This window comes from Anoplophora glabripennis, unplaced genomic scaffold, assembly GCF_000390285.2.
Source record: "Anoplophora glabripennis isolate ALB-LARVAE unplaced genomic scaffold, Agla_2.0 scaffold445, whole genome shotgun sequence".
Taxonomy (NCBI): domain Eukaryota; kingdom Metazoa; phylum Arthropoda; class Insecta; order Coleoptera; family Cerambycidae; genus Anoplophora; species Anoplophora glabripennis.
In genome coordinates this window covers 83,627-111,130 of record NW_019416534.1, presented here as the reverse complement: position 1 = coordinate 111,130, position 27,504 = coordinate 83,627, and the positions used below count along the sequence as shown (strand labels likewise).

At 32.3% G+C, this 27,504-nt stretch overlaps 5 protein-coding genes across 6 annotated transcripts; 2 read left to right on the top strand and 3 right to left on the bottom strand.

Moving 5' to 3' along the window:
* Positions 1–900: 900 nt before the first annotated feature.
* Positions 901–10,375, bottom strand: LOC108909304. 2 transcript variants are annotated; one of them, XM_018713614.1, is made up of 4 exons: positions 10,225–10,375; positions 4,610–4,824; positions 1,875–2,116; positions 901–1,445 (listed from the first exon to the last, which is right to left on the bottom strand). In XM_018713614.1, exons 2-4 carry the CDS (start codon positions 4,820–4,822, stop codon positions 1,043–1,045), a joined length of 858 nt encoding a protein of 285 aa, XP_018569130.1. In that variant the 5' UTR covers positions 4,823–4,824; positions 10,225–10,375; the 3' UTR covers positions 901–1,042. The 2 variants fall into 2 exon arrangements, with proteins under 2 accessions (XP_018569130.1, XP_018569129.1); XM_018713613.1 differs by lacking the exon at positions 10,225–10,375 and having other exon boundaries at positions 4,610–5,119.
* LOC108909306 lies at positions 5,906–9,577 on the bottom strand. Its single transcript, XM_018713615.1, has 4 exons — positions 9,493–9,577; positions 9,210–9,425; positions 6,372–6,610; positions 5,906–6,322 (listed from the first exon to the last, which is right to left on the bottom strand). Exons 2-4 carry the CDS (start codon positions 9,414–9,416, stop codon positions 5,917–5,919), a joined length of 852 nt encoding a protein of 283 aa, XP_018569131.1. The 5' UTR covers positions 9,417–9,425; positions 9,493–9,577; the 3' UTR covers positions 5,906–5,916.
* A 1,084-nt stretch (positions 10,376–11,459) lies between the features above and the next one.
* On the top strand, positions 11,460–14,385 carry LOC108909298. The gene is made up of 5 exons (XM_018713604.1): positions 11,460–11,527; positions 13,563–13,697; positions 13,749–13,921; positions 13,978–14,104; positions 14,158–14,385. The coding sequence occupies exons 1-5, from the start codon at positions 11,471–11,473 to the stop codon at positions 14,179–14,181; spliced, it is 516 nt and encodes a 171-aa protein (XP_018569120.1). The 5' UTR covers positions 11,460–11,470; the 3' UTR covers positions 14,182–14,385.
* Positions 14,386–15,914: 1,529 nt separating this feature from the next.
* Positions 15,915–17,144, bottom strand: LOC108909296 (translin-associated protein X). The gene is made up of 4 exons (XM_018713602.2): positions 16,952–17,144; positions 16,681–16,900; positions 16,218–16,624; positions 15,915–16,162 (listed from the first exon to the last, which is right to left on the bottom strand). The coding sequence occupies exons 1-4, from the start codon at positions 16,965–16,967 to the stop codon at positions 15,978–15,980; spliced, it is 828 nt and encodes a 275-aa protein (XP_018569118.1). The 5' UTR covers positions 16,968–17,144; the 3' UTR covers positions 15,915–15,977.
* A 333-nt stretch (positions 17,145–17,477) lies between these two features.
* On the top strand, positions 17,478–19,275 carry LOC108909293 (AP-2 complex subunit sigma). The gene is made up of 3 exons (XM_018713599.1): positions 17,478–17,612; positions 17,736–17,885; positions 17,996–19,275. The coding sequence occupies exons 1-3, from the start codon at positions 17,610–17,612 to the stop codon at positions 18,269–18,271; spliced, it is 429 nt and encodes a 142-aa protein (XP_018569115.1). The 5' UTR covers positions 17,478–17,609; the 3' UTR covers positions 18,272–19,275.
* The last annotated feature ends 8,229 nt before the right edge of the window (positions 19,276–27,504 follow it).

The window sequence follows — 27,504 nt, the reverse complement described above, 5'->3', positions numbered from 1 at the left end:
ATATTTCTTATAATAGTGTCCTGACGGTTTTTTTATTTATAATCAGCGACCCGAAAAAAACGCGGGTATTGATTTTCAAGAAAACTAAAAACTTTTTTGAATTATTGGTCCACCATATTGGGTCGGTTATTTTGAATTTTACAATTTTGACTTCTTATTCGTAATCAGCGACTTCGAAAATACGTCGATGCCACATTAAAAAGTTCCAGAAAGAAATAAAATATAGGTATGGCTCAAAGAGTTAACTCTCTTTCACTCGTGCTGTCACAGTTTATTATAAAATTCTTTGAATTATGTGAATATTTGCAAAAGTACGTAGGTTTTTCTTAAAGTACCCACTTTAAGGAATCCAATGATACATCACTCCTTTTGATAAGTAGTGGAGTTTAGGGGAGTTCTGTTTCCAAAGTATAGTCAAAGCATCGAAATTCACTAATATATGAGTCTAACGTTCCGTCATATTCTCTGTTTTTCATTTTTATACTATGCGCCCTATTACAATGATTTTTCGAAGTAACAACGCAACAGCGGACGATTTTTTAATGGTTGAAATTGTAATAATTAGAATACCTACTTTAAGAAAAAAAGGTTAATAACTTAATAAAGTTAGATGAGGTTAGGGTTGTAAATGTTCTCTTAGGAAACCTCTAAAAAAGATTTTAAAAAATCCATTTTGGGCCATTTTTATAAGCTCTAGGTGCTTTTTACTACTAACTACAAAAGGCCCAGTGTGGAGTGGCGCGCGCAGCGAAATTCGTCCGATTATTTTTGGGTCCCCCCTCGTATATGAATAGAAAAAACAACAAAAGAAATGTCATGTGTTCCTTTGTTCCCATCTTTTTCATTCTGTTCTTCTTTTATTTATTTTAATGGTGCTACAAAATAAAATTCCACTTTGCTATAAAAAAAAAGTTTATTAATAATTTTTAAATTCCATATAAATCATCCAATCGAATAAGCGCGATCAATTAGAATATCATTGTTCACAAAAATCATAAGAATAGCTTATATTTTACTTAGAGCGTAATATCACAAGTAGCGTTCAAATTATCTTCTTAAGATTAACATAATTGCACTGGCCCTTGTTCTCGAACCCCAGCTTCTCGAACATGTTCTGCGATGCCACGTTTTTCACGGCGACGGTTCCCACTGGATCTTCGTCCCTTTCGGCGATCTTTTTGGACAGGACTTTGGTTATGACGCTAGCATATCCCCTCTTCTGATAGCTCTCGACCGTCTGGATCATACCCAGTTGCCCCAAGCCGGTCAGCAGGCCCCAGGTGACGAGTTCGTTGTTCGATTTGAGAAAGAGACCCCACCCGCCCACCAGCTCGATGAGAGAGGACAGAAATTCCTGCGAATGTGCGAAGTTGTGGGGCCAGTGCTTGTCTACGGTCGTCGAATGGGCGGGGGTCAGTTTTCTCAGCACGACCTCTTCCGGGCAGCTGAAAAGCAACAACCAATTGTCTTAAAATGACATGTGACGTTAAAAAAGTTCGTGGATCTCGCATATTTAAACGCTATAAGTTGTTGGTACTCAAAGGACAAATGGTGAGTGCGACAATAGAACTAAACTTTACTAACCAGTTTGTGACGTCATTAAGAGACTCATTAAACCACTGGTAGTAACGTCACTAGGTGCTGACGTGTTAGATGTAATACAATTACCTCAAGTTTGAATAGAAAATTCATTATTAATCGAATAAAAACAATAATTGACTCCAGGAGTACGTGACCGAGCAGTGACCAAGGCCCTGTATCCAAATCGTAATACTAACACTTTACCAACTACTTCAGTGACGTCACGCGAACAGCGGTAAGGCCTCGTTCTCTCGCATCACAGACAGGTACAAAATGAAAAGCCTTCTACTTACTCTATATTAAATTCTAGCGCCTTCTCCTTCGATACGGTGAAGATGTAGTAGGCGTTATCGGTCTCGACCTGCAGGTTTTTCTCCTGCACGATCTTCAGTACGGTGGGATATACAATGTTGTGCACGGCGTAGAAAATGAGCGGCCTCTCGAAATGCAGTCTCTTGGTCCTCGTGAGGCCCTCGTATACATTTTTGCAGGTTTTGTCCAACGTAAAGATTGCAAGATCATAACTGTGAGGAAACTAAAAAAATACTGGCACCTATAAAAAGTTGAATGAGTTGCACACGTATCCCATCACCAATATAACCAATACTGGACAATAGCAAGTCAGTATTTGGTAAACAGAAAACAGAATGTATTACAAAAAAAATGTAACTTATAATGTAGTTAAAGTTGATACTTTATTTAGATTTTTCTAATACCTGGTTGCCCATATATCAAACTAAAAGTATACAGCGTGTCCCCGGATATGTGAAACGACTTTTATAAGAGATTTTGATTTCGAGACGATCTTAGTGAAACGAATAAAAGGTAAAATAGATCAAGGCACCTTGGAATAGATAATAATTTTAGGTCGCATCACCCGGAATCAAAATAACTTCAAAACAAATGAAAATTCCACGAACTGATCTCTAGAATGAAGAAAATGAATATGTATTCCAAGATTGTTTTGAGATATTTTGTATTACTCTGAAGTGTTTTTTACGTACTTTAAGTATTTGAAGAGCATTATCTGCGTAAGCTTGTTTAAAAAATTGAAACATTTCCCTAAATATTTCCCCAGTTTCACGAAAAATTTTGCGTTGTATCGTTGTTAAAGAAAATCGCACATTTCAAATATCGTCTCTAACACAAACATGTTGCATTAAAATAACAATATCCCGAAAACTACATAAGATATCACCAACCCAAGAACATGTGGTTACAGAGGTAATGCGCAACGCAATGCTGCCAACCGCATGTCACTAAATATTTCCACTAGCGCGCAATTCAAATAGATAGGTTAATTTCTGAACAGACTCGTACAAAGGCCTAGGACATTTAAATTTTGCACAAATACTCAGCTTATAATTATGAAAAACTGTGCTAATACCATTTTGTGGTATCTCGTACAGAACTGACACCTTAATAGTGACGGAAATCAAATTTTTCTAAAATTGCAAGGCTTACTTTGATTTTGTAGATTTGAATATATGACGGATTTTGTTCCACAAACAAGCGAAAACAGAACGAAACAGAAGAAAATTTTCCAAGGCCAAACAAGAGTTGTTTCACTTATCCGAGCACATGCCATGAACAAAACGACTGACAGAAATAAAAAATAATACAATTAGTTCTTTTGCTCTTGAGATACACAACGTTAAAGATGATCTTTAAAATTATTATTATTTTTTGGTTTTACGTGTTGCTTCTTAGTGACGTTAGAACAACGAAAATACAACATATTTTTTAAATTATTAGTTTATTTAACATTTCAATATATCATTTTCAGTTTATATTTTGGATAATTAATGAACAACAGTCATTTGTTAGATACTGACGGTGTAATTAAATGCCACCCACAGAATGGTTTTCTCCAAATAACACAAGAGCAGGCACTTTTTTTGTAGAAAATATAATTTTACATACCTACCCAATAACCTGCAATTTAGAAACCTAACCTAAAAATGGGGATGTCACTGATCATATCTAGCGACCTCTTATAGTCAAGAATTAAACAACTTTAGCATCCTCAAAAACTCACCAGCGACAAATTCCACTATAATACAAAATACATATGACCGAAAATTGATTTTAAAAAAAATCATCTTTGGCGTGTTGTACCTCAAAAATAAAATATAATAGGCACATAGAAAGAAACAGCCTTATTTTTCCATTATCCACTGAAGTTAAAGCAGTTCTTCAAAATGTAATGTTTATATACAAAGTGTTTTCGTTTCAATGAGCAGAAAATTAGTAGCATATAGAGAAGTTAATTTTAAGCAAAATATTGTCAATCAACAAACCAAATATGTTTGGAAAGAAAGAATATTTTTTAGCTTGAATGAGTGAATTTCACGTTGGTAGATTCACCAGTGGCGGGCTTAGTGAGAGCATTTTAATAAAAAATAATGACACGATAATGTCTTAATAGCAATATTCCACCATTTTTAGAATACTCGGAATATTTTAAGAACTACATATTACCTCAATTCTGCTGAACAAAACGAAAACACTGTATATTATTCGTTGAAAATGCTTTTTATGGAATTTGCGTGGATCTACAGGGTGTTCTCCAAGGTCTATGACATAATTATAGTTATAGCAACCATAATTTTTATTTATCAGGCTACTTTAATTGAAATATGAAATTATATTTTTTAAAATCCTTGTAACTCCAAAACAAAAATTAATCGGACCTGCGTTCATATAAGAAAAAATGTTTGAAATTGACCCATAGAGCTTACAGAACACTCTGTATAATTGAACTAAGCAAACAATAAATTCCCTAATATTTAACCAATATTATTATTGAAGTTGTAGTACTTTCATTACATAGATGGTCAATTGTAGTCCCTAGCGTCATTCGCAATATGCGTGGAGAGCCACGTGGCCTCAGCGACTCCGAATACTGAAATCCGATTTTATGATCGTCGTTGCGATAGTGTTTACAATAGTTATCTGTACATCCACAATATGAATCCTTTAAACAAACTGTCAAGACATAAATTAGGGCCTAAATGCTAAATCATACCTCCATTAAAGCAAAAAACGTCCCGTCGTCCTTCCAACAGTTGCCAGGCGACATGAAGCGTATGAAGAAACTCCGTTTTTTCCTCACTCTTATGCCATTAGTGAGCACACTACTGGCGTACGGAATCTCTCCGTGCTCCTTGTACATGTCGGCTAGTTTCTCTAAGTCCTCATCCGGTATGTTCATAAGGAGCTCGTTGTGGCATTCGGACATTTCTAAAATCCAAGCAAAGTTAACTTGATGGTGTATGTTTCTATTGAATTCACACGCGTTTGTTAACAGATACATATGACTACAGACTTAAAAAGTGATATATCAAGTGTAAATAAAAACGTTTTATCTTAAAAAAACAATACATTTAGTGAAATTTACGTGAGATACGTTAAGTGTGAATTACAACTACAAATAAATTCGAGTTGTTTAGTCACCTAAATCGATGTTGATGAACGATAAGTTTCTGTTAGTAATACTCAAAGTAAATATTTGTCGATAAGCTTCACGATTTCAGATGATTGCTTTTTTAATAATTAGACATCGGACACTTTGTGGCGACAATCAAATAAATAAGTAATCTACAGGGTGATTCCAAAAAGATTTGGAAATAGATGCGTCATGGAAAATGGAGTCAATATCGTAAAAAAAATTGTAAAATCCTTAGTTTCCGAGAAAAAAATTATTGAAGTATTTTCAACCTTTACATCGCTGGGCTACTGTAATCTCTAGCGTCATCGCGTTGTACGATGTGCACAATGCGCTCTCTCTCTCTCTCTTTGTGCCCCCATGCTATTTTCAATAGGTACTGAAATCCGATGTTAGTATTTACGTTTTTGTGATAGTGTTTACATTAGTTTTCCAAGTGTCAAAAATGATTTACGTGTATAGCAACTCGGGAGTTGATGGATATCGTTTTAAATTATAATGAAGTAATACAACATTTGTATTATGGTGAAGCATTTGTGATGAGTTCGGGATTGAGCGTATTAGCCTCTTTTACGAGTAAATGAATTTCCAGATTGATACAGTGCATAAAATATCGGCCATATATCGAATTTTCAGAGATTTTTTTGGGTTTATTGCAAAATTTGACGTGATAGAGTATTTTAGAGTTCAAATTTATGATCAGCCCCAAAAACATGTAAGATCCCTACTTCCGAATGCCGATGAAATAAGATTTGTGGTGTTGTGTTGTCAATATATTCAAAAATAAAATTTCTAGCGGTTTATCTCAAAATATCGTAACTCCAATAAAAATAATTCTTTATTAAATAAGATAAATAAACAACTTAAAACTCAATATCGCTTAAAACTCATTTATTAACTTCAATGAAGTAACAAAGTCCTTCCACCTGAAATCCCAACTTCCTAAACAAGCCAAGCGAGGCGGAGTTTTCGTGAAAGACGGCCCCCATGGGCACAAAGCCCTCTTCCGCTATTTCTCGAGAAACAACTTTTGCTAAATATTCGCCATAACCCTTTCTGGTGTGCCCGTCAACAGTCTGTAAAAATCCGATTTGTCCTAAACACGTCCTCATCACCCAAGCAACAAGGTCGTGAGTTTGTTTGGAAAATAACCCAAACCCTCCATTCAATTCAATCAGAGTGGATATAAACTTTTCACCGTCAGGGTACCTATGTCTGTGAGCTTTATACAAATAGTCGATGAGTGGCGCAACTGACAGATCAAGCTTCTTTAAATAAACATCAGAGGGACACCTGAAACAGAATATCTATAGCAAGGTTCATAAATGACGCGTATGCTTACTCTAGGTCGAATTTCAAGGCTTGGTCTCTTTCTAAGAAGTACATATCGTAAATTCTATTGAAATTTGCGACTAGATTAAGGTGCCTGAACGCCTCTAGCACGTAAGGGTAGTGTTTAAAATGAAGATTAAATACTAAAGTGGGGTTCTTCCAGTTTATTTCTTTAGTTTCTTCAATTCCCTTGCGCAGGTTTTCACATTTTGGATCTAACGTGAACATGAACAAATCATAGTTGCCAAACTAAAAGTAAACAAATATAGGCACAAATTAGATACACAGATGTTATGCAGATTTTCTTATTAAACACTATAACACCACTTGGCTGTGAGTAAACCATGAACTAAGTTTTATAGCGGGAAATTTGAATTGAAGTTTTTATATCATTATCATAATTAGAGTTATTAGGTCGAAGACTTGTTTGACAACAATTAAATAATATATTTTTTCAGTAGGAATTAGTAGAATAGGCAACAGACACTCTGTTATTGGCGTACGTTTTTTTACACTATTTTAAAAGTACTAAGCTAATTCAAACAGCTACTACAAAGAGACCTTTCTGTTTCCACATTTTGCTTAAGCATTATAATTTCCAGAAGGAATTTTTTTTGTGTCTATTTTACAACAGAGCTAAACACTGTTTTCTAAACTGTAGCATTATTTGATTGTATTTTGTACTTTTACTGTAGGTAGTGATAATGATATGACACATGACAATTTAATTTTCGTATTTGAATAAGCAAAGACGCAAAAATATTGAAAAGAGAAATAATAGAAGCTGAAAAGATAAACTTGGTTTAACTTTTGAGAGAGCCAGGAAAAATAATTTTTTAATTGACTAGAAATACTCTAGAAATCAGTGTAAAAAAATTAGGGAGTAGAACCTCAAAAAAATAAGACGATTTGTCACTATGGGCGTTTTTTTTGGGACTTTTGTCGTTTTTTGAGAAAAACTCAATTGACTTTCAAAATCAACCAGCTTCTATTTCTCAATCTGTTCAGAGGCGAATGGGCCGTAATTAGATTAGGTAACCTTAATACAATTTTTCTTCCTTATAAAGTTTCGAACCTCAAAAAAAAGTTTTCAATTCATTCCTTTGGAACTTTTAAGATAAAAACTGAACCGAGACTACTACATCTATTTACAAACTGACTTTGGGATAGTTAATTGCGTTTTCCGAAAACAATAGGTACGTTTTAACCGATTTTAATAAAAGTATATTTTATGTATATTGATATGTATTTTACATTATAACGACATTCCCTGTAAAAAAATCTTAACCTCAAATAGACGTCACCATGGCTGTGCAACTAGCATTGCCAGATTCGCAACAGGGAGGGGATGTAGCTTGTCCAGACACATGAAGAACGGGGTGAGGAAAAGGAAGTAACTTTAAGTTTGTTACGTTTGTTACAAGTTTTTTCACTATGTAAAATCTAGTGTCTTTAAATTTTTTACTAACTTTTCCACAGTCAAATTCACGACTCACGTTTGTTTAGCATGACGTTTATCTTGATGTATTGATTATGTATTTGTGGTAAGTATGAGAAAAATATTGGAAGTTTTGGCAAAAAGGTAAGTAAATATTAAATTGAGCAGGTTTTCCTATTAAATATAGAGAAAAGAGTTATGTTTGTTTACACACAAAAGAAAAATATTTATTATTTATTTATGATTCATATTCTTAAAATATTGTTTTTTATCCGTCAACTTTCCATTTTGTTTGTGTGTTTAGAAAACAGGTTTAACAGAAAATATAAAGTTTGTGAATAGAATTGTTTGTATGCAACATTAATAACCGCGCCATTATTCCATGGCTAGAAATTGGCCTCAATGATTTGGGATCGAGGGGGATTATCCCTCTTAATAACATTAATAACCACATTAAAATTGCTAATACATACTGATTTATAAATTTTGCAGTTTCTTTTTTAAGTTTATTTAAACGAGTAAAATACGATTTTACCATTATAAATCGTAATATCGTATATATTTTTAAATATTAAAAGGAAGTAGTATTAGGGTCGTATGACACTATGCTAAAATTATAACTAATTTCAGTAATTAACTAAGAACTTTTTAATCTTGCATAGTATCATACAGAAACTGCTACATTTTTGTTGCAATTTTTGTATGATACTATGCCTGATTAAAAAGTTTTTCATTAATTACTGAAATTAGTTCTAATTTTAGTATAAGGCATTTTTTCGCGAGTGAAGTCGTATGTTGTAGTATGTGTAGTATGAGTGAGTGAAGAGATTTAAACTACCACAGGACAACCAAGACCAAAACAGATAGAAATAGTAACTACAATTCAGATATTCACCAATATTCAGTCGCGAAAAAAAGCCTATAGTGTCATATACAACCCTTAGAATGTATTTTCAAAAGCCCGCGCAAATTGGCATCTGTTTTACCTGCGGTATATTATAAAGTAATCATTATCGTCCCGGCTATCTTTAGTTCCATTTTTTTGGGCGGCCAGACACAGTGAGGGAGCCAGTTGTTGTCCTTTAATGTCAGTGGTGTTTCGATTTTGGTATTATGAAAACGACCTTCTTGTATTATATGTTTTGTGGATGTCACTGGCAAATATAGTAGCTAGCGACCACCAGCAGAAGGCGTATTTAACGCCCTCAAAAACTTGCCTGTATATTCTTAGAAAAAATAATTTTTGACCCCTATTATCTCCAAAAAAAAAACAAAAAACGATAGATCCACACGATGTATAGGACAAAATCATCTATTTTTATGTCAACCTTATTTTGTATACTCATTTGTATACACTCATATGTATACACTCATTTCTCATTTTTACACTGTATTATATTCCTACAATACCTGCATGAGGGCAATGAATGTTCCGTCCTCCCTCCAACAATCATTTGGAGACCACAAAGATACCAAAAAACATTTGCCACTTCGTTTCCATCTCCTCATCGTCTCCAAATAGCTGCGAACGTAAGGAGGGGCATCCGAATTGGCTTTGTACATTTCCGACAATTCCGATATTTGATCATCTTCAAGGGCCTTCAAAATATCGGACATGACAAAAGTCTAAAATGAATTCAGTCTTGGTGGTGGTATTTATGAGAATCTGTTTACATATTCAAAATGAACATACCGTGATAGAACTTGGAGAACAAGAAAGCGGATAATGGCGTTTTGAAAACGGAATGTCACATTATACAACACTGCACTTACTAAAATGTATATAATAATTGAATCATTTAATCTACCTATAATTTTTTATATCTATCTTTTTTAATAATCAATAGATTAAGGATGTCTACTTGATGACGATGGATCACGTTTTTAATATACTTTTTTTGTGAATAATTGGACACAAATAGAATTAAACACACTACATAAAGAAGCCTACAGTAGTCAATAAATATTATAACAATTTATTGTGCCATAAACCGACTAGAATACATCAACTTTGTACCGCATATAAACTAGTTAAACTACATTTTATGCTTTATTTGCTTTTTAATCAAGGCTGCACGTTTCACGAGACGCGCACTGGAATGGTAGGCAACACAGTATACAACATAGTGTTAATCAGGTTGCAATCAACATTACAGAATGTGTTTAATGCACTCCATAAACAATTTATCCTTAGATTATCTCTTTAGAATTACCTTATATTGAGTCGAAAGCTTTATAAGGAAAGCTTAACCATTCTTAATAATAGTAACGATACCATCAAACTTTAAACGTTCAAACTTGCTTATATCTTGATTAGAATTAAAAAGTTGGGTTTAGGTTAGCTTTTAAAGAGACGTCCAGAAATAATTAGTAAACAAAATAAAACAGGGGTAATTATGACTGTAATAATTAATTGAATACTGACCTTTATTTCTTACGGGAGTCTTCACAGGTTTTATTCAAATTTCCAACAGAAAATCTCGGAATAAGAAACTGATAAACTAAATATGCAATACTCGGCATCAAGAGCAACAGGCAGGTCCGTATTCATAGAACGGATCGTATTTTTGTGCCGACAGAAATGCGATATCCCGCGAAGGTCACCGTAATCAAAAAAGTTTCGTTTGTTTGCGGATGATTGAAGGAATTTGCAGATAAATGACTATTGTCAAGATAAACCTATCAAATGCTTACAAATACTGATTTCACTATTTGTCGGTACAATTCTTAAGTATAAAAGACGAACATTTCTTATTGTAGAATAATAAGTAACTTATTATTCATAATGAATGGAAAAATTCAAGTAGAATTTAATGGTTTTCATTTTGGAAATTATAACATAATATTTTTTGCAAATTGGAGACTGGCTCTTCTTTGTCCTAAATATTTAATCAGATTTGGGGAAGTACATGATTATATCTAACATTAAAAAAACGCGCTAAATTCGTTTATCCTGCTTATAATTATATGTAAATTTATTATTCATTATTATAATTAATAATTGCAAATAAATGAAAAATACAAGTAAATTACTAATTGGTAGCGTTTTTTGTTATTTATTTAAGAAAAAAATATAAAACTATTGATTTAATAATAATCAATCATTTGAAATATCTACATGATGTAAGCATATAATTTATTTAATTTCTAAAAAGATGAAAAACGTAACTGTAACTGGTATTTAGGTCATACCTGAATAATTTCCAGAATTGCTTAAATTCAACAAAACTTTGCTCTTGCAAATACTGCGCAAAACTGAATAAAAATAGTTCCTTACCGGATTTTGCGGCAGAAATGTGATAAGTTTTAAAGTCACCAATATTATTTTAATTCAAAAAAATACAATACTTCAAAAAATATGAAGAATTTTCAGTTTAGCCTTCATTTTCAGCGTTTCAATTTCAGTATACTGCCAACTTATCATTATTCTCCCTGTACAATTGCAATTAAAATAAACATTAACTGTTTTCGAATTCCATGCGACAAAATTGGAGTGATATGAGTATCTGCATCATCTAGCAGATGACAATAATATTAAAAAGTGAAATGTAGAATGTAAAATTTGGTCATCAAGTCATCCGTGTTTCCTGCTTTTGTGACAAAGTGGGGCGCAGCATCGGCTATCGAATATTATCGATTTCAACACAATCATTTATTTTTTATGTCCAGAAATGGTTTTATATAAAGTGTTGTGTATAATCGGCTTTTGTATATTATACAATAATTTTGTAAGTAATAAGCCTATTATTTAAAAAACCTCATATTATTTTAAATTTTTTTACACACAAGGAAATATTTTTCCGACCTAAAACATTTGGCGATTTGAAGAACTGTTTTATCAAAGACAGCGGGTACCTAATTTAGGCTAAAATAATTTCATTGTCCACTGCTGCTACGCATAGTAAAATCGAAATATTAAAAAATGCTCGAGGAGTTTCGCAAAGTTATGAAAATATACAAGTATTTACAGCTGTGAAAAATAAAACTGCTTCTTAAAAAAAATACTTGGTGTTAATAGGTACGTTTATAGAATAATAGTTCCATAAATAGGGGATATAAATATCATTAAATGAAAACTATAATTATAATCCAGTCGAACTTGAGTTTTTAGAGGTAAAAAAATGAAGTCAAACAGTATTTTTTGATACTGTGGCAAAATCACATTTACACCATACAGTAAGTATTGGAATTGGAACCATTTTATTGTCCACAGCTGTACAAAATTGTGCACATAATGTAAGTAAGTGACAAAATTACCACAGATTACTAACGAAATTACTATTAGTAGTGAATATAGTGAATATGCAATATGCTTGAAAATTTAATTTCTTTTAGAACTGCGTACATTTGTAGTTTATAATGGACAACAATAATTATCAGTGGTAAAAAATTTAATTCTTTAATGCTACACATAGATGTTTAAAATTATGTAAAAAATTAAATTTTCTCACAATTAAAAACGCATTGTGACGTCATTTGGTGCGACTGACAACACAACCCACTTCTCGGCCGCCTGCCGCCTAATTTACAATAGACTCTCTTAGTTGTGACGTCACATATTTAGGCAACCCGCAACCTTTCATAGTTGAAATTGTACAGACCGAATCTGACCCTTGTGTACTATTTACATAGATACTATAAAAATGAAAGAACTCCAAATTAATTTATTTTTACTAGGATTTGGAAGTATTTAAGAACAACCAACAGGTGTTTCGTAAAATAGATACACTAATGTGCTTAAAACTTAGAAAAAACGATATACATAAAAGAATATTAAAAAAATCAAGTAAAAATTTAACATTAGCCGTGTTAAACGTAAAGAATAGCTTCGTACGCAGGTGAGCTCTTGTTGATATGTTGTGTTTGTCATCATTAGCATATTTTCTCTTCTTTTGTTTAATCTTGGCATTTTCTAGTTCTATTAAGTATTTTTATTGTTTTTCTTGTTGTTGTACTGTGTCAGTGTGTTTATCGAGTGTTTTTTCTTCAAGTGGTTTATTATAAACGTACTCTTAACCACAACCAAACTTTTCTTGAATGATATCCTGTTGCGAGGCTATTTCGCTTACAAGAAATAATCTAATGCGCATGCTCGGTAACATTGATATTTATTAATTTATTAATTACTATAAAAGTCAATAATTGTTCTATAAATTTAAATATATAAATTCTATCATTCTTTTAGTTTGTCACTTGAGGTTTGAAATTTCTTAAATATTTCTAATATTAGCAGAATATCGCAATATTTAAGGTCATGACAAAGAAGACATTCTTTTGGCACTTTTGTACAAAGTTCAAGGTCGAAAATAGATCTAGTAAAGATATTGAGACATTCTTCATAACAATATGTGCACTATGGATGGGGTTGCCTATTATTTGGCGTATGTGACGTCGCTACTAAAAAGGCAGCAGAAGAGACAGAACCTAATCTGGGGAAACACAAAGCTCGAAACAATGTCCATTTTTTCTGTTTCTAGACTATTATTACTTTCTATACTCATGCTATCAAGCAACCCTCTCATTATCAATCATCTCTTCGACCATTGATCGCACTAAATGACGACACGAATTAGCGCGACAACAAACACTGATTTAAAATATTTTTTTAAGGGCCAGACTTTAATTGATTATTAATCAAAAACTTCTTAAGAGATTTCTAATACTTTCACTAGATGATTGTATAAAGTTATAAATTATTTCTAGACATTATATGCAAGTATTGTCCTTAGCACACAAAAACTAATGATTTAAATCTTTTAATAGGTATCTTCAGATCAGAATGAAACGGTTGTAGTAACATCTACCTCAAACATTAAACACATCGAAGTCCCAACATCCGATCACCCAGTTTTAGTCTGGATGGAAGTACGGAAAGGGATATTTCCAAACGTAACAAATGTAAGTCCGTTAAATTCACCCTTTTCCCCCTAATACTTATTTAGTTCTTAGGATTTGGTTTCAGTAACAAACGTAACAGTTGGAGACCCCATATCTTTATTCGTTTTCTACAAGGACAACAGCAACTTGTACGACATCAAAGTTACAGACTGTTGGGCTTACGACGATGAAAACTTTCCTCTGTCGAAACAAAAGTTACATCTAAGTGGGGACTCCTCGAACGGGTGTGTAATTTTTTACATCTCACTTTTCAATTGAATTTACCATGATTATGTTACAGCACAAATAAAGAGTTGTCAACATGGAAGAAATTCCGATCGAGGAAATTTACAAGTTTTCTGTATGCTAGTTTCGTTTCGTTCAAATTCCCTGAGAAAGATAAATTATTCTTAACGTGCGACATACAGGTGAGTTTTGTTAAAAGACGTTTGACGTGTACAGTGAAATTTTTATATTTCAGCTTGTAGGCAGAGAACAAAGCTAAACGTGAATTTGCCAATAGGGAAACAAGAGAACGGCATTTGCTTACATAGAATCTATTATATTATAACACATTTAATATACATATAAAAAAAGGAAACCTATTGAGTAACTGCACTAATGACATATACAGGGAGGTTCTCAATTGTCTCTCTATATTTTAGGGTGGATTCTTATACAAATACACAAATGGAAATAGTCTCGTAAAGCAAATTATTTATCAAGTGATTTAAATTTTTAATTATTTACAAATAAAATGTTCACCAATGAGTTTTTCACGCCTTATATCAATATTTGTATATTTTTTTATTTATTCATAAATATAATTAGTCCATCTATTAAAATTAACAATGATTGTTTAATTTCAAATATATTTACAGTAAATCAGTTTCTTTAGGGACTTTTTAGCATCTTGTATTTCGAAAACAATTGAAATTTTGAAATGAGTTTTATAAGACAGTTTCATTATTTTTGGTTGTTTGATTTAATCTGGGACACCCTGTATTTATGAATATTTGGGGAAAAATTTATACAAGGTGTCCCATTTTAATATACCAGGCCGCATAATTTTTTAATAAGACTTTTATACAAAAATATTTCGAACAAAAGTTATCAGGTTTCGAGGGGTCAAATTATGATGACCTTGAAGTCCATTGTCAAGGTAATTTCAAAGTCAACCCTGATTTTTTAAATGAAATCCTATATTTTTTGCAGATTCGTATTCTGCATAAGTAACTTTTGTGAAACATTTTATTGAAAATGCTTCGTTTCTCTCGCCAGAGTGCGCTATATATACTTTTACTGTTCCGTTTTTAATTATCAGGCTTATATCTCAAGAAATAAACATAATGGTGAAAAATATTTCCAACAGAAGTTGTCAGGTTTCGGGGGGATCAAATTACCATGACCTTGAAATTAACCTTAGTCAATTATCAAGGTCGTTTCAAGGTCAACCTTGATTTTCTAAATGTAAACCCATATTTTTATTACGGGAAGCCTTTTCAAGAAAAATGTTATGTTTTTTTTCCTGCAGAATACGAAACTAATAAAAATGGGGTTTCCATTAAAAAAATTAAGGTTGACCTTGAAATGACCTTGATAATTGACTAAGGTTAATATCAAGGTCACAGTAATTTGATCCCCCCGAAACCTAACAACTTTTGTTGGAAATATTTTTCACCATTCTGCTTATTTCTTGATATTAGCCTGAGAATTAAAACTGGGAGAGAACAAAGCATTTAAAATAAAAGTTTCATACAAAGTTACATATTTTTTCCCACATAATACGAATCTATAATAAAAAATATGGGTTTCCATTTCAAAAATCAAGGTTGACCTTGAAAATTGATTTCAAGGTCGCCATAATTTGATCCCCTTGAAACTTGATAACTTTTGTCCCAAATATTTTGTTATAAATGTTGAATTAAAAAATTATGCACATTAAAATGGAACACCTTGTATAAACAAATATCCTTATTTTTTATGTATTATCTTTCTTAAAAAAAATTGGGGGACAATGTAGGATCTCTCTATATTAAAAATTAGTAATTAAGACAGGACAAATATATTATGTTAAATCTATTTTTATTTTATTTTTATTTCACGAAAGTTCCTTTATTAACAACGCATTCTACACAATGTAGATGTAATACTTAAAATATTACACATATTTTAAATTATTACATGCAATACCTTACAATAAAATTTTACTTATATAAAAAAAAAGTTATAAAACAAATCCACGAGATTCAAATAAATTCAGAAAATTCGTATACGAAAAATAAATAAATCGATTTACGACTAGAAAAAACCTTCATCATCGTCTGTATTAACGTCTGGAGATTCAATAACGCCAATAAGCATGTGCTTAGGGACCTCGGTACCCCTAATTTGTATGTTATAACACACTAATTCCATTTTCGCTAAGCTCTGTCGGAGAACATACGCTTTCCTCGAAAGCTCCTTATTACCAGGGGATATCAGTCCTAAAAACGATAAGAAAAACCGTTACGTTACTTTAACTAGTATGTCAGAACATACCTAAAAATCCTGTGTTGATGTATCTAACAAAATCACAGAGTTTAAAACACTCATCCACATTACCAACACCCAAAGTGTTAATACACCTTCTCATCAGTTCACCAGTAAAGTCGGCAATGCCCAATATAAAGTCGTACTGGGGAAATAGCAAACTGTACTTTCCACATTCCTCATCTTCGTACCTGAATAACTGGTCAATGTTATCCCATGGGTTGATAGAAGCGTTTTTTATGAACTGACAAAACGTCAGCGCTTCGATGAATTCTTGTAGGCCCCCGGTATAAGCGCGGTGGTACTGATAAGCATCTTGATTCTGCAGTTCTTTCGCTATAGCTTTAAAACTTGTGTCAACTAAAGCTTTTAGCCTATTATCTGCTTCCTCTAATATGGATTTCTTTTTTGATTCTCTAAAAACGCAAGCATTTCTCACACAAAGATTATAAAGAGATAAGTATATATTTACATATCAGTATTAGTATTGTGTAATAAAAATATAACGCGTTTAGCTTCAATTGTAACGTCTCGGCTGAGTTTTATGATCCTCTCATATCTATCAAGTTTACTATCCAATTCTAAGGAATACTCTCTAAACATTACAAGTACAGGATTGTTTTCGTCCATATTTTCAAGGGTTTCCTTAGCTTTATCTCCCACGACAGGTTTTGACCGTTTATTTCGATTGCCTTAAAAAGATAAGATTTTTATTTCTATTATCTACTCTATATTTAACGCACCTCTAAACTTCGACATTTTTTTATCTCAAGCCAACTGTTGATCAGCTTCAATTTTTATCTAGAAAATTTAACAGCAACAGCTTATACAGCCCCCAAAAACTTTCTCTAACCTCAATTTTTCTAATCAGTGAACTTAGCATTGCTCCAGTAAATATTACAAATGTACAATTCAGAAATGCTTACAGTGGAAGAAAAATACGAAATAAGTACAAAAAATTCATTCGTTTATATATTTTGAAATCGTTGCAAAATGTGTTTTTTTTTCCTTATTTTCTTGTTCCAAAATGAAAATTATAAATATTGGAATATAGTAATTATCAGCATGCGTTAGAAGAGGAGGAAGAGTACTTCATTCACACATATATTTCATATAACAATTTCTAATGCAACCTGTATGTCTATCTTTCTTCCATATATGAGTATAGAAGAAGAAAAAAAACAAATGTGTGAAAAGATAAATCAGGAAAATTATATAGTGATGTGTCAAAATTCAAAAGCTCTTCTATTCTATGGTGAAAGGCAGAAAAGTCACGGTGTTTCTCTTCTGTTCGAGGAAAATGTCAAACGTCAGGCAGTACAGTTAGTTGCTGACAGTTTTCCGGTTTTAGTTTAGTGTATTATTAAAATTGTATATAAATAAATTTGCATAAGTTTAAAAATGGTTAGTATTTATTTAGAAATTTAGAAAAATATACTTCCAGTGAATATTTATTGAAGAAGACTAATTAATAGAGAAAATCTATTGAAGAATACGCCTCCCAATCTAATCAATTGTTTATTACAGATTCGTTTTATATTAATTCAAAATAGAGCTGGGAAAACCCGTTTAGCGAAATGGTACATGAATTTTGATGATGACGAGAAACAAAAGTTAATCGAGGAGGTACATGCTGTGGTCACCGTCAGAGATGCGAAGCACACGAATTTTGTCGAAGTAAGATTATAATTCATATAAATCTATTTAAAAAATGCATTCACCAAGTTATAATTTGACTGCAGCTGTCATTACTTTTCTAATGCTTTGCCGTTGTTAATACCTTTTAGTTCCGCAACTTTAAGATAGTGTATCGCAGATACGCAGGCCTGTACTTCTGCATATGTGTCGACGTCAACGACAATAATCTGTGTTACCTGGAAGCAATACACAACTTTGTAGAGGTACTCAATGAATATTTCCACAACGTTTGTGAACTGGATCTGGTTTTTAACTTTTATAAAGTGTACACAGTGGTAGACGAAATGTTCTTAGCCGGAGAAATAAGGGAGACGTCTCAAACAAAAGTCTTAAAGCAACTGCTTATGTTGAACTCGTTAGAATAGGGGCTTTGTCTTTTATTTAAAAGATCAATAACTTTTCATGTAATATATCTCCTCATTTGGCGTGTTATTGATTTTTTAAACGATACCGAAATTGTTGGCTTCGAATCAGACAGTGGTGGTGCTAGAATAGAACACGTTTCTACCCTTTAGGAATATGGACGTACCAACATTTTTTTTTTTTTTAGAAATTATCGTTTTAGTACCGCCACTGTTGTGTAATGTTTTCACAAAGGTCTTTAAGCAATGTTTGTATAATTACAAGAGTAAATGTTTTTCCGTGACATGAACTAATCGTAGTTGCAGCTCTTCTGTGGAAAAATTCAAAAAAGTATATTTAGTACGTTATTAGAAATATTAAAAATGTGTATAAGAGATTCCTGCATATTGATTTAAAAGACATATCTGTAAAGGTGGAGTTCCGCAAAGGCCATATTTTAGCGATTCGTTTTTATGTTAGCATAGCGTTAAGTATTAAAATTACTTATATTTCTCTTATAACGATTGTTCTGTTAGCCAGCAAATTTTATGAAACCATTTTATCTCATCATACATTTTACATACGAAAGAATGGTTAGTTTCTAAGTTTTACTTTGATATTTAACTTATTTAATTAGTTTTAGTCGAAAAGCGTATAAAAAGACGATATGGCCGAGTTAAGGGACTCCCCGTTAAATTTTTGTTAATATTAGATGAAACCTGTAGGATAAGCATGGAAATATTTTCCGTGTAAACCCAGCCTGTGTGAAAACATGGTAATCTGTTGTATTCTGCGTGTATATTATACAAAGATAGGTATATTGTTACATAATACTTACGTCATATGATACTCATTTATTGTACCCATGAAAATAAATTTTTTATTGTAACTGTAATCTTGATTAGCCATTGTAAATGAGCCAAACTGACACGGACATTCCATACGAAGCAGCCATATGTTTTATTTTAGGTTACGTTGCTTATGTTCGAATTTAAAATTATTTTAAATATATTATGAAAGAAGTTTATGCACTCTTTTTTTTATTATAAACCTTTTTATTGCAATAATTATACAATACCGTAACATCTTACAAATTTTGTTTATGAAATTGGTCAAATTCCCCCAATTTCCGGATTTTAATATTAAAATGAGTCGTTAATTCAAAGAGTACTTTTGTTTAAATTCTCAGTTTCTGCTTCATTCTGTTTACATATTTTAAATTTCATTGCAAATTGCAACATTTGCACGGATTCTTTAACATACCAAACATTTTCCATAATTTTATAATATACATATTTTCTTCTTAAAAATTGAAAATAATCTAGTAACACCGGTGTATATTTGGTTGCCTAAAGAAAAACTACCAAGAAAATACTTCTATTAATTTTATTATTTGTCTGTTAATTTATAAAAGGCTTTTAGTATATTAATATCTAACTGACCAAATCAATGTCGAATTTTTACTTTGAAATTCAGTTTTAGGAATAAATAAAAACCTCGAAAGTTAAAATTTTCTTCCTTTTGTTAGATTTTAGAAATTCAATATGATTTAATTAGTACTATGAATAATATTAATCAATGCTGCCTTATTTCTCAAATCCGTTTTCAATTTTAATTGCAACAGAGGAGTAACTATATCAATTTCGCATGTAAAAGTTCAAAGAAATATTTTTTTAAAGATAGCTATTTAAAAATTCCTCCGCACTCAGAGATTCACACAGCAATGTTACTCCTTTTCAATATGGTTGGTGCTTAAGGTCACAATTCTATATCTTTGTAAAACCTATTTATAAAAAGTCTGTGTCCTTGCGAATTGCTAGTATACTCTGGTTGTAGGTTCGATCTGAACTTCATCATTATTCGAAACTGAAAATTATTTAGCATATTGGAAAATTCAAAGCATTAGATATACAGAGAGCATAGCTTGTAAGACCAAAGATAAAGAACGATCGGAACCGCTTCGACCACTAAGGTAGCGCCATCTGTAGTTTCAGATGTATTCGTGCCTTTCTACTGATAAAAATGAGATGTCATTCAAAAAATGATTCTTTTTATTTATTATATCCAGTATAGGCCAATAAATAGTGTATTAAATCAGTGATTTTGTGACAAAAATACGGATCCATTGCCCCTTACCCCCCGATCTTCCCCCACTACTCGACCGCGTACGCGCGCTCGGCCGTTTTGGAGCATGTTTGGAGGAATTTTTCACCTATTTTTATTTTATCGGAAAATTAGAATATACGTTTTGTAGTCTTATACTTCTAATTTTTGAAATTGCAATTATGCCAAAACTAATGGCCCGGCAGCACCTGCTTTGTGCACACTTAAAGTACAATATAATTATCACTACTTTTGTGTACAGGGTCACTTAAAAAATACCTAGCGGAGTAATAAGTTTTTAAAAAAACGTTAAATTTTCCTATTTTCCGGGTTTTCTTCGTTTCTGATTTTCCGATCGACTTCTCATTTTATTCGTATTTCGATTCTCTACAAATCGTCTCTTTATAGCATTCAAATTGCTTCGTTAGTTTAGGTTTTATAAGCAAAAAACTTTAAAAAATGTGTTTTTTGCATGAAAATGTTCATAAAAAATTAATTAATGGTAAATTGGAATAGGAAATATATAAAAGCATATATCTATAGACTGTCTTTTACACGACGGCACACTCCGTTTGCTACTAGTATTTTTGTCACAAAGAAAACCTCTATATTGATTGGCCTAATATCCTTATTATGTTTTTAGTGCCGATTATTAAATTATGAGTCACTATTCGTATTATATAGTTAAAAACTGCGACAAAAAAAACAAAATACAACATGAAGAATATGCTTAACCTTTAGTAAACATAATTTAAAAAATTGACCAATAACGCGCCAACGTCAGGAGGCGCAATGTTACTCATGTGTAGGTACTTGTTTTGCTTGTGCTACTAGTCCTAGAAAGTTCAAAGATAAGAACGGAAAGTTTGAAGGTCAGGTCTCGGTACATCCTTAAGATTACCTACGTTATAATTTTTAAAAACCTTCATATTGTCAACTTTTAAAAAATAGTTTTAGAATATTTTTGAAATAAACAGAAACTTTCGCACAATTTAACTAATTCAGCATCCGCCCATTAAATATCCGTCGCCTGTTGCTCCCTCTGGTGATTCAGTTGATAATACACACCGATTTTATCGATTGACGTAGCGCCATCTAACGTATCAGTGCTGATGTTAAAATCGCTATTATTTGCAGTTATTCCTTTCTATCTTTCCTCTTCCTAATCTTTTCTAAATTTTTATTCAGACTTAAATTAATTTTAGCGAAGAAAGGGACGTATCTATTTCTTGATTATATTCATACGTAAAAAAATGTAACACTACACAGGTACACAAAAAAAAGTTGTCTGTACTTTTAATGCGATATTATGTTATCCGTAGTGTATTTGCCTCCTGATCACGAATCCGGTGTCAGAATTGAGCTATCACTTCACAGGAATTTTCTAACCTCAAAAAACAGGTCAAAAATAGCAAAAATTTACGAGAGTGCTAGGGAAAATATAAAAATATTTTTTCTATATTCAAATGCCGAACGTGAATATACGCGGTCAGAATTGATGGTTCTAACCTCAAAAAAAACGGTTCAATTAAGGTCAAATATCACGAATTTTCAAAAAATAATAGATTTGCGCCAATTTGGTATACGGAGGTGTTCGGGGTCGTTGATCACGGATTCGAGATCAATTTTGCAAAATTCAAGATGGCGGATCCAAGATGGCAGGCCAAATTTTCAAAAATACGGAAGTTTTCGGGGGTCGCTGATTACAAATTCGAGGTCAGAATTGCGAAATTCATTTTGTAATAGTTTTGTTTACTTTATAACCTGAGTCACAGAATATCCTAACTACACAGAAGCGACATAAACGGCGGCTCCTTTGATGTTGGCGTGGTGAAAATATTCGACCTTGAACGGTGGTGAACAACATGTTACACTGAGAGAAAGGTTATCAGAGATATACTGAAAAGACAGTTTATAAAATTTACTTTGAGATATTAAGCCTTTAAATTTTTATATGATTGAATAATATAATCCATAATTCCAGTACAATTTTCAATAACTTGTGGCATAAAACAATCAGTTTGACATAAATTATATTACATTGGTTGTCGATGTAAGGCATGATCTTACGCTTAATTTAAAAAAAGCTAATTTGATTTACACATGATATGCGTCTGTTACTACTATAATTAAAAATTTCGTGTAGATGGGATATAGTTATAAATAAATCCAAATACCACAAAAAAATATTTATTTTTTAATATTAAATACACAATGTTATTTACTATTCATAAGTAATGGTCCATAGATAAATACTAGATTCTTTACTTCAAAATATTACGATTGGAGCCAACATTTCTCAATAAAATGTTGATAATAAAAAAGATACAGGGTGTCGAAGTTAAAAATTAAATTTTGGTAATAATTATGTTATTGAAATAAGAATGTAAAAATTTTAGGGTAAATGTTTTTGGTACGAGAGATCATCTGTTATTTATTTCGATGTATTTTCTAGAGGGCACCACATAAGCCATGTGTGTGACGTAAATGTGAGCGTAACTTTTTTTACGAGTAGCGTAAAGCTTTTAAGTAACGAGTAAGTTTTAAGTAACGAACTTTTATTATTAAAATATGTTGAAAGTAAAGAATCCAGTATTCCTCTATGGGCTATTACTTACGGACCACCCTGTATTTGTAACATTTTATACAAAGATAACAAATAAAGTTATCTGAAGTCCACCTTTGAACAAATATTTTTGTAGTTACGATATTCTGTGCCTGAGCACTTACCCAATCATGTTTTAACCTTCTTTTTTCGGCTTAACCATATAAATGAAGATTTGAATATAGAAAAAAAATTTTTGTGTTTTACCTAGCACTTTCTCGTGAATTTTTGCTATTTTTGACCTGTTCTTTGAGGTTAGGAAATTCCTGTGATGTGATACCTCAATTCTGACAACGGATTGTCATCAGGAGGCAAAAATACTATGGATAACATATGTCGCATTAAAAGTACAGACAACTTTTTTTGTGCGGCTGTTATTTATGAATTAAAAAAATATTTTAATTACAGAGAATATAGCGAGGTGTATCGTGTATTGTCAAATTAACATTTTCTTTGTGAGTGCAGTGTCAACCCTCAAGAGCGACCTACAAATAGGCGTGTCGTATCCTATGTCATTCAACTGATGAACAACATGCCAAAGTTCTCTGCGACAAAATTAAAAAATGCTTACAGACGTCGGCGCCTTTTGAACGAAATTAGATCAGAAAGAGCTTGCTTATTTGCTCCGTCATTAGCCAGCCCCTTAATTGAAAACATTTTAAACTTTCGTCAGCTCAAGGGAAGATGGAGAATGAAGAACTATTAACAAATGTTAGTGTAAGACTAAGTGACATTGATTTACTTCACCTGATAACTACTAATATCTAAACGTTAGCTATGAAAGAACGTCAATCTCTAAAAGTCTATAGGCGTCAGGTATGGACGTAAACGTGTCTGTTCAATTTATCCTGTATCTAGATTTAGTGACCATTTAAATAATGCAGCAGTACTAGACGAAATGACGAGTTTTTTTCTCGTACAAAATAAGAGATTGCATAGAGCATCATCTGGAAACGGCGCTGGTTGTCGGCTTTGAGTGATCCACCCGGACCGAGTCGCCCCATTGCACTCGCTAATGATGTAGACTGCGCGTCTCGCCGTAAAAGAAATGCACGCATTCAATTCCCCATCCCGCCGCTTCTGCCCTCGTCATTTAATGGTGTAAATGGCATTCGACGCTTAATCTTCGTCGTACACATAGTACGCCTTTTGTCTGCTAATGTAGCAATAAATGTCTCCAGTTGCCGTATTAGCTCATTAGGTGTACTACAGAAATTCGCATGTTTTATTATTATTGCTTATATGGTTTTTCAAAACAAGTTATTTTGTGGTTTGCAATTAGGTAAGTTTATGGAACCACAAAAGTACCAGGTTACATTTATTTTATTATTGTAACTTGAGAATTAATTAATTTATAACAATTATAATTGTTCTTTAAACGGTTTAACTTTAAATTGATTTAATTAATGCCAGATCATTTGTTTCACTAGATTTTTCCACAGCCTTAAAACGTTAAACCATGATGCCTTGTTGATATACAGGGTCGGAAAGTCCCCATGGTTCATCGGCCGTTACGTGAGAGCGATAAAGTAAGCCATAGAAATCCATGTGATAGCCAAAGATGGCTATAATGAAGACGTCTAATAGTCACCACCCATTTCGCCCTTCCACAAATAAGAATCTTATTTGTGGAACCATGGGGACTTTCCGACCCTGTATAAATTAGAATTTTATGGGTTTGACGACATTTAGTTGCAATTTTTCAAATTATACGTAAGTAATAGTCAACATACACAAGTGCACCAAATACGAGTTTAAGTGAAGAATTTATTTAACCTAACCTTTATACCTATTTTGAGTGAAAGTACTCAGTTTTAGTTTAAATAGGTATGTATAATCACAAATGAGTAAAATGATTAAAATGTCAAATATTGAGAGAAGGTCCTATTCTTTTCTTTATTTATACATCGATCCGCCCCATATGAGTAACTAAATAAGAGGCTTTTACTTAATGGATAAGACGGACCGAACATGCATTCACTGAGGACATCTCGCGGTGTTCTGGCAAAACATTGTCCTTTATTGAAATTATTATACAGAAATCTGCAACCACAGATCGACTCTGTATTTCCAAAATCTTTCAATCAAAAGAAATAGAATGTTTGAGGTTATAGTTTATATTCAGGTAGGTTGTCACGTTTTGTGCATTAATAAATTTGTTTTGTTTTAGATTAATGTAATAAGGGATTTATTGAATCAATCATCTGAACTGCTGTATTTTTATTCGTTTTTTTTAGCAAAAATGAATTTACCTGGTAGAACTAAACGTCAATGTTGTGCTCCAAAATGCAAAAGCATTTACTATATGAAAGTGTGTAAATTGTGTAATGCGTCCTGTAGAAATAAAAGTTTTTTCAGAATTTCAAAAGACAGACAATTAAGTAGGTACCTCATTTTGTCAAAGCCTCACATCTTTTCAGTCAAATAATAAACAAAGAACATTTTTAAAAATTTTGAATGTTAAGAGAATATCTCAACTTTCAGATAAACATAAAATAATGTATTAAGTAGCTAGATCGTCAACAGAAAATTCAGATTTTGAAATTAAAAAGGAAACTATTAAAATGTAAAAATAATTTGTCTCATGTTCGTAGTACAGAGAGATCGGGAATGATTGACCGGATTCTGAACATACCCTGTCTCAATTGCTATCAAAATTAATTTCCGTTTGCTAAAATTACTATTTTTCCGTGCGATTTCATGGTGTTCTGTGGCGATTTCAAAATTTGACATTCAATTCATTGGCGCACGGATTTTTTGGCTTGAATATTATTTTTTAGATTTTGTTGTTACCTGATATATTTTGCGACATTATAAAACAGTATTTTTCAATACTAGAGTTAGAGTAGGTAGATATTATACCTGAGTAATTAGTTTATTGCGTATGTTGTTCCCTAACCTAATCGGTTTTTTAATTTAGGATAACATGGCATTTTCATTAGAACATGATAAATTTCTTCTGGAAGCTATTTTCGTAGTGGACAAACCAAGGATAATGGTTGGAAATATTCGATGAATTCGTGTCATTTACGATTTCAAGAACGATTTCCAAATGATGAAATTGATTATGAAATTTTTTCGAGACACGTGAAGAGATTAGTGGAACGCTTCCATAACACTGGAAGTGTTTGTAGAGGAAAATCTCCAAGCAGAAAGTCTATTCTTACAGAGGAAGTCTTAGAAGATGTTGAAAACGGCTTACGAGCTAGTCCAACCAAGTCATTAAGTCGGTTATCTGCTCAAACAGGTAATAACAAATATTTATTCTAAAATTTGTATCATTATTCCTAAATTGTTTATAGGAATATCATATGGATCATACCATAAAGCAGTAAAGAAGTTGCATTTTCATCCTTATAAAGTTAGTGTTGTGCAGGAACTACTTCCGTTAGATTTTGGAAAACGTGTGCAATACTTGTAATTGGTTTAACGAAAATCTGAATGATGACGAAATTCTAGAACTAACATTTTTTACTGATGAAGCATGGTTTCATTTAAGTGGGTACGTAACTTCCAAAATTATCACTCTTGGAACACAGAAAACCCTAATATTTTACGTGAAACAACTCTGCACCTTATGAAACTTGGTGTTTTGGGTAGCTGTCACGTAGAAGAATAATCGGACCATATTTTCTCCGTGAAAATGTAACTGGGAAGGTATATCGGCAGCAAATATTGTTACCATTTTTTGAGGAACTTCACGACGATGAAATCCATCATGGATACTTTCAGCAAGATGGCGCAACAGCTGACACCTCTAACGAAACTTTAGAGTTGATTAGAGAGTATTATGATGATCGAATAATTAGACGAGATAGATGGGCACCACGTTCTCCTGACCTTACACCTCTAGACTATTATTTATTTGGTTTTTTAAAAAATTCAGTATTTGCTCAACGGTTACACACAATTGAAGAACTTCAAGAGGCAATTACAATCGAAATTAGGCGTATTACACAAAATGTTTTACAGAATGTATTTAATAATATGAAAAGGAGAATTAATATCTGCTTGAACAACAATGGACATCATATTGAACATTTATTGTAAAAATATAGATATTTTTTTAGTTATCCATATGGATTTTATGTAATTTTTAGATAAAATATTCAATAAAATGTGAAAAAATTTCAATTACTGTGTTATTACATATTGCATGTAACTGATGTTTATTGCTCTTGGTCATATAGACAATTCTGCCGTCGAACATAATCAAGCACTTCAACCGCTTGCATTTGCTTGAAGCAAATGTTTTTAAGACTTGCTGAATTTCAACAGCTAACAAAAATGTTTAGCGTAAATTTTTAGGTTGGATCGCTTGCGCTGGATATTCAGAAGTGTGAAAGCAGTAGCTGCAAAATAGTCGTCTTATAAACATTAAACATACAGCAGTTGCTTCGATGAAAAACAGCAGGTTGCAGCGTAGGGCTGTATAGCTGAATCGTCTTAAATGCCAGAAATGTTGCCACAATAGTGCTTCTCTTTTAAAATTTACTCAAAACTTTTTAAAAATAAAATCGCTGCAGCACTTAAAGTCGTTATTCAAAA

Bases quoted from the DNA above. Each gene is read 5' to 3' on its own strand.
- LOC108909304 (XM_018713613.1), bottom strand. From the start codon at position 4,897: ATGTATCTGTTAACAAACGCGTGTGAATTCAATAGAAACATACACCAT. The intron at 2,117-4,609 runs GTATGATTTAGC...GTATTTTTTTAG, and splicing joins CGTTTTTTGCTTTAATGGAG to TTTCCTCACAGTTATGATCT. The intron at 1,446-1,874 runs GTAAGTAGAAGG...GTTGCTTTTCAG, and splicing joins GCGCTAGAATTTAATATAGA to CTGCCCGGAAGAGGTCGTGC.
- LOC108909306 (XM_018713615.1), bottom strand. From the start codon at position 9,416: ATGTCCGATATTTTGAAGGCCCTTGAAGATGATCAAATATCGGAATTG. The intron at 6,611-9,209 runs GTATTGTAGGAA...GTTTACTTTTAG, and splicing joins CATTCATTGCCCTCATGCAG to TTTGGCAACTATGATTTGTT. The intron at 6,323-6,371 runs GTAAGCATACGC...ATTCTGTTTCAG, and splicing joins GCCTTGAAATTCGACCTAGA to GTGTCCCTCTGATGTTTATT.
- LOC108909298 (XM_018713604.1), top strand. From the start codon at position 11,471: ATGGTTTTATATAAAGTGTTGTGTATAATCGGCTTTTGTATATTATAC. The intron at 11,528-13,562 runs GTAAGTAATAAG...ATCTTTTAATAG, and splicing joins GTATATTATACAATAATTTT to GTATCTTCAGATCAGAATGA. The intron at 13,698-13,748 runs GTAAGTCCGTTA...TTTAGTTCTTAG, and splicing joins TATTTCCAAACGTAACAAAT to GATTTGGTTTCAGTAACAAA.
- LOC108909296 (XM_018713602.2), bottom strand. The intron at 16,625-16,680 runs GTAAATATATAC...TTGCGTTTTTAG, and splicing joins CACAATACTAATACTGATAT to AGAATCAAAAAAGAAATCCA. The intron at 16,163-16,217 runs GTATGTTCTGAC...TATCGTTTTTAG, and splicing joins CATCAACACAGGATTTTTAG to GACTGATATCCCCTGGTAAT.
- LOC108909293 (XM_018713599.1), top strand. The intron at 17,886-17,995 runs GTAAGATTATAA...AATACCTTTTAG, and splicing joins AGCACACGAATTTTGTCGAA to TTCCGCAACTTTAAGATAGT.